This window comes from Cajanus cajan, chromosome 6, assembly GCF_000230855.2.
Source record: "Cajanus cajan strain Asha chromosome 6, NIPB_CcT2T_4, whole genome shotgun sequence".
NCBI classification, from domain to species: domain Eukaryota; kingdom Viridiplantae; phylum Streptophyta; class Magnoliopsida; order Fabales; family Fabaceae; genus Cajanus; species Cajanus cajan.
Genome location: NC_138522.1, coordinates 1,967,812 through 1,977,137, shown reverse-complemented (window position 1 = coordinate 1,977,137; position 9,326 = coordinate 1,967,812). Strand labels below are relative to the sequence as shown.

At 35.7% G+C, this 9,326-nt stretch overlaps 1 protein-coding gene across 1 annotated transcript; it reads right to left on the bottom strand.

Annotated features, from left to right (window-relative positions):
• Window positions 1-2,370: 2,370 nt before the first annotated feature.
• LOC109797055 (uncharacterized) lies at window positions 2,371-9,205 on the bottom strand. Its single transcript, XM_020356953.3, has 13 exons — window positions 8,607-9,205; window positions 7,498-7,576; window positions 7,334-7,390; window positions 6,935-6,990; window positions 5,867-6,095; window positions 5,548-5,634; window positions 5,388-5,462; window positions 5,222-5,302; window positions 4,382-4,446; window positions 4,125-4,308; window positions 3,955-4,043; window positions 3,713-3,827; window positions 2,371-2,620 (listed from the first exon to the last, which is right to left on the bottom strand). Exons 1-13 carry the CDS (start codon window positions 9,092-9,094, stop codon window positions 2,579-2,581), a joined length of 1,647 nt encoding a protein of 548 aa, XP_020212542.1. The 5' UTR covers window positions 9,095-9,205; the 3' UTR covers window positions 2,371-2,578.
• Window positions 9,206-9,326: the final 121 nt, after the last annotated feature.

Sequence of the window (9,326 nt, the reverse complement as noted above, 5' to 3'; positions counted from 1 at the left end):
TTCGCCTCGCTTGGGCCTAAGCCTGCGCCTGTTTCCTTATTTTACACTCATCTTTGTTACAAAATTATCTCTCAATATGTCTCTTTTTCATCATTTTAATGAAAAGAAAATTATATTTCTTTAAAAAATATGATTAAATGATATTAGATCTTCCATTGGCATCTCCTAATACCCATATTGTGTTCAAAACCCTCAAGTTTGCAACTTTGAATTCACCAGAAATTCAACCATCTGGAGAAAGATGCCCACTTTGGAACTTTTTTTATATATATTTTTAAGATATTGAATATATTCAACTTTTTAATTGTTTTAATGATTTAACTTTTTAAATTATTAAAATATAAAATACATAACATTAAATCATTACTCTTAAAATTACTTATTCAATATTTTATAATTATGGTATTAGTCTTAGCGACCAACACCTACAGACACTACCTTTTTTTTTTTTTTGATAAGCAAAAAGATTATAATTATAAGGAGTACAAGGGCTACTCCAACCCATTACAGAAGAGTTCAAAATCTAAGCAAAATTATGAAATACACAAACGTGGGCTGAAATACCAACTAGAGTAACTAAAAGAACAACCAGGGACAGAACTTTTAATCCACTTCCATGACCGCAGTTTAATGTTGTCCAACACTTCCTTACAATCCATTACACCTTGCTGAAAGATTATACCATTCCGATGAAGCCATAGTGACCATATTACAGACACCCAAACCACTTTAAAACACTGGGTGGATTTTTTATATATACCAAGATTCGTCCAATATAGATAGAGAGAAGTTAGGGAATTTGGAAGGACCACCTCAACCTCCAACCACTTAGCTACAGATAACCAAGTATTAAAAGCCATTGGACACATTAGAAAGAGATGAAGAGGGTCTTCGATAAAAAAAGAGCAAAGAGAGCATAGATTATTTTCCAACTCCACACCACGTACTTGTAACAATGATTTGCAAGGGAATGCATTCATGAACACTTGCCAACAGAATACCAAGCACTTGATCGGAGCCTTGCATTTTCAAAGACTTTTTATGACTAGATGAAAATCTGAGGAATATGAAAGTTCTCCACCTAGCGAGCGTTGCAGCCAAGAGTACGCACTTTTCACTGAGAATACACCATCCTTATCACAAATCCATCTCCATTGATCTTGTTTAGAAGAGAAAATTTGTAGTCCCTGAAGCATTTCTAGTAAGGAATTCACACTCCCTACTTCATGGACAAAAGGTTCTCTTCTCCATTTAACCTGTCACAGCCACGTAGATCCCTCCCAATTTCCATTATGCCCCACCATTGACAACGGATCAAAGGCAAAGGAGTACAAACGAGGAAAGACATCCAACAAGCGTAAACCACCTATCCACTTATCCTCCCAAAATCGGGTCGAAGTACCATCACCAATACAACGATCAATCTTTTCATCCAACCAAAAATTTCCTTGTTGAAGCACCCAAACTATATCCTTCCACCACCAAGAATCCCTCCTATCCACATTTGAAGTCTTAGAAAAGGACTCAATGCGCCCATACCTACCTTGAAGAACCTTAGCCCACATCGTACTTGGATAGAGCATACACCTCCATACCCATTTCCCTAATAGTGCCCAATTGAACAATCTGACATCCTTGATTCCTAGTCCACCCTCATCTTTTGACTTACACTACCTACTTACTTCAATTGCATAAAAATCAAATATTTAATTTGGGTACTGTGGAAGACAATTAGACAAAGCTGACATAAGAGAGAATCACGCTTCTAAATTTGTATTCAAAGTTTTAAATAGAAAAAATTTTAAAATATCTTAAGTGTGTGTCTAAATAAATTCATTATCATACTCAACCTTCCGGTGAGATCTCTTTTTCATCCCTAATAGACCCGTTTAATATTCTGTCATTCATTGATTAACTTTTGCTGCACTTGGTTTCACAATCGATCTGAAACTCGTACAAAGGCCAAATGTTGTACTAAGTCCTTGACAATCGAACCTAAAACCCATTGACGTATCAAACATGAATCATTTGTAATTTTTTGCCAACTGATTAATACTTGATTCATGTTATTTAATTACCTAGTTAATTAACTGCATTAAATACTTTTAAGAAAATTCAGAGTTTTTCAAAAACATTAAAATGCTATTGAGTTCGTAAATACCTTACCATTTTCAAGCTATATGAAAGTTGCCTTTCTTAACGTTAACACCTTACCATTTTCGTGCATGTGACCACCCTTCGTATCGTACAATTCACTACATACGTTCTCGGTTCTCCAGGACAAGCGAACTAGAGTTCGATACTAGCACTTCCATGCCATTAGCATAGAAAAAGTAACCAAGAAATTAACAGATAAAAAAGGGAAGGCACTATGGTTAACATAGAATACATTGGGATGAAAAAAAAAATCACTGATCATGAAGATCACACCACTTGGACAGTAAAAGTTATGTAACCGTACATCTAATAGTACAAGTCATGAATTAAAAAATTATGAACTAAACTCAATTTTAAACAACTAACAAGCAAAATATGCAGATTGTCGTTTCCGAGAGCCATAAGGTGTGTCAGCACTTCTTCATGCGTCCCCTTTAAACTTGGCTTCATATATCTGAGGTTGCTGCAAAACAGAAACAAATATTCTTAAAATACGCATATAAAAGAAAGGGGTTGCAGCAAAACCAGAAGCTTGCTATTTGATAATCAATTTTTGCACACCGCCATTACATCTGCACAATGCAATGCACATAAAGCATTTAAATTTAAGTTGACCCACTGAAAATTTCCTTTGAAACTCAAATTTTGCACTAACATTCTAACAATGTTAAGCAAGGCACGGATAATTAAGCGCTCATCTGCTAGAAACTCAATACGAATGCATGCAAAGCATTCTCAATGAAAAATACACATCGATCTTAGCATGATTTATTTATTAGTTTCGTACTCTTAACATGTTGGCTTAACTGCCATAACAGTGACCGTAAAAAAAATTGTGATAACATTTATATGAGCCTGGTAAAATCGAATGCTCAATTAGAAGATAAATTGCTAACAGAATTGTTTCAACTAACAAGGATCAACGCACTTCATGTATGAAGGACTGGGGTTTAATTCCCACTGCTTATCAGGTCAAATGATTCCCCCAATAAGCAAATCAAGCCTTTACTCTATTACAAAGCAGATTACAAGACATCCCATGTGATTTGTTTAAATCACACTAGCAGCCCTTGCTTTTGTAAATCATATTATAAAACCTCCTCAGCTTAAAATTTTCATCAGACATAGCCTCCTCAGTTTCCGGACACAAACCCTCCCCATATGAGACATTTGAAATCAGCAAAATTCTTGCTGTAATGTGTCGAATTTGCATATATGAAGAAACGAAGTCATTAGGGCACTATGACAATAGATAATACCATGTAGACAGCAGAAATCATAGTCACCCAATAAGCCAATCAAACCTTTACTCTATTAGAAAGCAGATTAATTACAAGACATCTCATGTGATTTGTTTAAATCACACTAGCTTCCCTTGTTTATAAAATTATAACAATACTAATCTCCTCAGCTTAAAATTATCAACAGACAATGCCCAGTTTCCAGACACATACCCTCCCAATACGGGGCAGTTGAAATCAACACAGTTTTTACTGTAATGTGTTAAATTTGCATTTCTGAAGAAACAAAGTCATTAGAGCACTCAAAGACATACCATGAAGATAGCAGAAATCATTCTGCCTGCAAACCACCTCGTGTGCATTGCACGTTGAGCAGCACTTGCTGCTTCCACCGTTTCAAACTGCAAATACACAAATCCTGCACTTCTTCTGTATAAAAGATGAACCAATTATAAAATGGCAAGTGTGCACAAAGTGTACATGGGATAAATAAGATAAAGGAAGAATGGCATGAATAGAGCATTTATGGACAAATGCTAACTGTTCATAAACTTACTTGTCAACATAGATATGCTTCACCCGTCCATATTTGGAACATTCTTCTTCTACATCCTCTTTAATGTCTAGATCAAAATCTGGTTCTGTCTGCATTTTGTAATATTTGATATTAGTACTTTGTTAAATGAAATGGCAGAGGGTGATTGTAATTGATCAATTAATTCTCACCTCAGTGTTGGGATCAAACATATTCTTCAACAGTAAACACTCAGTGGGGTTTCCAACAGGTTCAATCACTGGGGTAGGCATAATTTGTGTTGGGACAGCTGGAGCTGGTATTATACCTGGATTACCAATAGGCATAATAGCCTGTTGAGCAGGAGCTGACCCATTGACAACAGGCAGACCAATGCTGCAGTGTTTGGAATCTGTTAAGAAAATGAATATCTTCACAGAATATACAAGAGCAAAAAAATTACACAAACCTTGCAGCAATGCCAGAGCGGTCCAGCTTCTGCATAAGCAATGCTCTTGATTGGGCATTTAAAGCCTGTATACAGAATAAAGCATAATACATGAGAAGGAAACTCATTACCAATAATAGACTAAATTAAGAATTTGTCTGAGATTTTGTTGGCTCCTTTTCCCCTTGAAAAAAAAGCACCAAACAATTTTAGGAAAGCTCTTCAAATTAAAAGTAGCTTTTTCTTAAACAAACAAAAAAAAAAACAGAACTTCATGGAAGCAAATAGCCGCTACTTAAGCACCGCCACCCTAACCCAGAGTCCCACATAGAAAAAAAAATGCAGTTTCTGACTGCCGAGTGCCAAATAAGTGGAAGCAGGAAAAAAATGGAAAACTTAAGATTTCAAGCCAGATCAGAAAGAGGGAATGCAGGAAGCAACTAATTCTAAGCCAAGTGAATATGCAAAAAAAAAAAAAAAAAAACCACAACTAATAAGGGATCCTAAGTATTTAATTAGTCTGACATCATAAAATTGTAATGCCATTTCAGCATCATTTACTCAAGGGAAATGGTAAGTACTCATTCGAAGTAAAGCTTTAATGCAAAAAAATATCAAATAGTTACAAGCCAGTAATTGATCTACAAATATTTAGATCTAGAACTATTAGCAACTAAAGTATATAAAGTAATATTGAAATAAACAAAACATCCAATCAATTAAGCCTAACAAACTGAATAGAAAACCATGCACATGCACAGTCCACCTAAACAAAATTTTCATACAATGAAAATAAATTTCAATGAAAAATTGTCGGTGGGAACCCATTTTTGTTCAAGTTTTATACAAGTGAACACTTACCAAACCACCTTCATCATCATCAAAGTCTGCAGATTTTGCAGTTGTATCTTGGTTTCCAACATGATCAGTTACAGATGAAACCTGTGTTTGATGAACAGCATTAATTACAAACTAAGGACATGTGAAGTGAATAAAACAGACAGAACCACACAGAAACACTTTTTACCTTGATAGTCCTGCCAGCAATCTCCAATTTTCCATTTAAACTCTGAGCAGCCTTGGCATGCTCAAGATGGGCAAACTATTCAAGAATTAATATACAAGAGTTAAGTGACATTATTATTATTGGAAACAACACTTTTTGAAGTTAAGCATTAGTAACAAACTTGAACAAACCCAAAGCCCTTGCAATGTCCCGTCTCCAAGTCAAGAGGCAGCTGCACAAGCTCCACTGGACCAAATGGCTCAAAAATCTAAAGAAAAAAAGGTAAAAGCTTATGAATGTCCAATTATCAAATCATTTTATTAAAATCTGACAGCAGACTAGATACACTAAACCAGTTTAGAGGAAAGCTACGAAATTGTTCTTCAGGTTATATTTAAATAAAATTAATGCTTCATTTTCCACATTCATATTCCTAATGATGACTGACAGTAATAAAAACCCATGTCAAACACATTCACCAGACAGCCAAAGCCAAATACCTCTCTCAATTGACCCTCTGTCATGTTGAAGTGAAGGTTCCCCACATACAGTTTTCTGTCCACAGCTCCGTATGGTCCTACTACCCCAGCAGCTCCACTAGTAGTATTAGATTGGACAAGGTTCTTTTCAGCCTCAGAAGGTTTGACCATTACAGGTTGTCCTAGAAGAAGCTGGCCAGAGAGGGCAATTGCCATTGGCACTGACATTGCATCATAAAATTCAATATACCTGCATCCTCATCAAGAAGTTACATCAAGTTTTCTGAACTACAAAATACAAAGACTTCAATCAAAACTTACAAAGCATACAGCAAAGATGTAGGGAAACAAAAACTCTAGTTCAGACAGCTCAAGCTGAGAGTATCTTTTGATGCATCTGACTCATGTAAAGAAAATGTTAGCCTAGCATAATAAAAATTCAAAACTAAAACATATATTTCAATCAAGAGAGTGTAAGACCATGTTAGAAACCATAGTGACTCGCTGAGACAGGGAGGAACATAACCCACCAACACATTTTCACTTATTTATGTGCCAGTTAACATATCCAATGCTAAGAAAGAGAACCCAACTTAAGGCTGGTCTGATACTGCAACCTACTTGTCAAACAATTCTAAAATCCAAAAAGGATCAAATCTATATGGACATCATTTAGATACCCATTGGCTACCCAGCCAAAACCCCCACCCCCAAAGAAGAAAGACGAATGTAGAAAAATTTCCCTCCATGTCAACCTTGTTGATAAATATGTAATAACCAGTTCAAGAGATATAAACTGAAATGGCTCAACAACAAAAGAAAGAAATCCTCACTGTATGTGTATCACAAATGCAGAGGAAGAAAATTGGGAAAAGGACCAAAAAGAAAACCGGGATTATGTCATCTACCTTGAGTACGCAGCATGAATTGATTAAACATGAGTGCAAGGTATTCCCATCATCCCTCATCATTATCGCATTGCTAGTCCATTTAAGAATACAGTTAAACATGATTCTTGAAAGTTGATATCCTAATACCACAATAGTGCATGCACATGAAGAATAAATTATTTTACAAGAAAATGCGTACCCAACTCCTTTAGATCGTCTGGAGTTCCTATCCATGATCAGACGGACATCCCTCACCTAAAAATAAGAAACATTAGAAGTAAATAGAATTGAGGAATTCTCAGAAGATAGAAGTCGTGAGGGATAAGATATTCACTCGAGAATGCAAAGTGGTTCAAAATATCTACATATAACCCTTTTATGCACTCCCCAGCATGCAGATTGTTAAACACAATAAAATCAATGGAATACTCAACTGAACCCCCGGCAAAGAATACTGATTGTTATCAACTTAACTTACCACTATATAAGACATAACAAAGGTTCTAATGGCAACATAAGCCATCTCCCACTTGTAAAATAGTAAAATAAGATATAAAAACAAACAAAAAAACTGTATGAAAAATTAAAGCCAACTGACCTTGCCCGCTTTTGAGAAGAATTCATAAACATCCCTCTCTGATGCCTTTAAGGGCATCTGTAATCATCACAAAGCAGATTGGCAATCATTAGAAAAGGATAACCAATGTCCTAACATATCAGATCTTATAATTTTATAACAAATGAAAAGGCCAACTAATCAACCTGATAAGCAAATACAGTTCTCTGATCCCGTTCTGGATCTGCCTCAGGCTCTGCTGCCTCTTTCTTGTCCCTAAATCTCCTGCAGTTCAAATTAAAATTTGGCTATATGATATGAATAGCGTAGTACATGAAATTTAGACCTGATATTCAGATTTTATAATTTTTAGAATAAAACAAACATACATTGCTAATATTAGAGTCCAAAACAGAACCTAATCTGAGAAGTAGTAATGTCTCAAACACAATGTATATTGTTAATATAACAGTCCAAAGTAGCATTCAATCCTATGATATTCATACACACCAGAGCCCCTGTTCAGGATTTTTTTTTTCCTTATGAATTAATCAAAATATTATTGCCAGGTTCCTAACATTTGAAGGACAGTGCATCCTCCTAGCTACCTTTTTAACTCAATACTTATCCCCGTATTTATCAATCTCAGGTAGCAGCCACCTTTGAAAATGCTGTAGCAGGAAGGCCGTTATTTTTTAAATGTTACAATTACAATAAATAAAAAAAACTAAAGGAACTGTACTATTCACATAAATACTCGAAAACAAAAACAAAACAAAAATTAAAGAAATTCATGATAAATAATAAGTCATAGTCTACACGCACAATCACAGCCAACCTACGAACAATAAGAACATAGTTTTGAAGTTAAAAAAAAAAAAAAAAAAAAAAAAAAAAAAAAAAAAAGATGATGCTAAAATTAATAGAAACAGAAAAGAATGATGCAACATATTAGATATATTAGCAGAATGTGAACTAGGAAATATAAAGTTAGAAGAAATAATGGAACACTGAAAAAAATAGTCTTGTAAAGTATGAAGAAACAAATATCGACGGGTTTTGTTTTTTGTGAAATTGTCAATTAAGAAGGGTTTCAAATCCTATTATGCATATGAAGCAAACAAAAAAGCATTAGAAAATGAGAGGGGACAATTCACAATAGCAAATGAAAATGGCTGCTATTGAAAACCGTTCTGCTAATATCATCTATGTTATAGTATTCTATTATAATATATATTGCCGTACCCATGCCAAAAATTTGAGCAAAAAATTAAGCAGAGAATTAGCAAATACGAAGTAAGATTAAGTGTATTACCGGCCATCTCTGGTGTCGAAATCCCTTTCTCTATCTCTTTCTCGCTCAGAACGACTTCTGCTCCTCCGAGACCTCTCTCTCTCCTCCCTTTCTCTATCCCTTCTTTCTCTCTCTCTTTCTCTTTCCTTTTCCCTTTCCTTCTCCCTCTTCTCCCTCTCTTTATCTCTGTCCCTCCGATCCCTCTCTTTGTCTCTCTCCTTTTCCCTGTCCCTGTCTCTGCTACTTCTCTCTCCATCCCTGTCTCTGTCTCTGCTACTCCTGCGGCGCTCCTTGTCGCGTTCTTCGCGATCTCTCTCCTTCCTGGAGCCATTCTCGTCGTCGCCCCTTGACCTCTTGCTCCTCCTCTCGTCAGCGCCGTCGTCGATCTCCTCGCGCTTCCGGTAGCTTCTTTCGCTCTTCTCACCGCTCTCTTTCTTCCTCCTGCTCGAGTCTCTGTCCTCTTGCTCCTCCACTGTCTTCTCCAAATAATCGTACTCGTCGAAGTCCATTGCTGCTCTAGATTCTCAAATTCTAGGGTTTTGGGTTTTTTTTTCTGTAGATAGGAAAAGAAAACAAGAAGACGGGTTTGATTGGCTATTCCGGTCTCCCTAATCTATCCCTAATCTATAAAGCTTTAATATTGTGTCTGTAAAAAAATAAAAAACTTTTAATACAGGGAAAAATAACAATAAATAAATAAATAAACTAAAACTTTAAACATGCAATGATGCATCCTCTGTT

Coding starts and splice junctions, on each gene's coding strand:
- LOC109797055 (XM_020356953.3), bottom strand. CDS start 9,094: ATGGACTTCGACGAGTACGATTATTTGGAGAAGACAGTGGAGGAGCAA. Junction 5,635..5,866: donor CAGAGGGTCAATTGAGAGAG/GTATTTGGCTTT, acceptor TTTTTTCTTTAG/ATTTTTGAGCCATTTGGTCC. Junction 4,044..4,124: donor TGTTTGATCCCAACACTGAG/GTGAGAATTAAT, acceptor TACAAAATGCAG/ACAGAACCAGATTTTGATCT.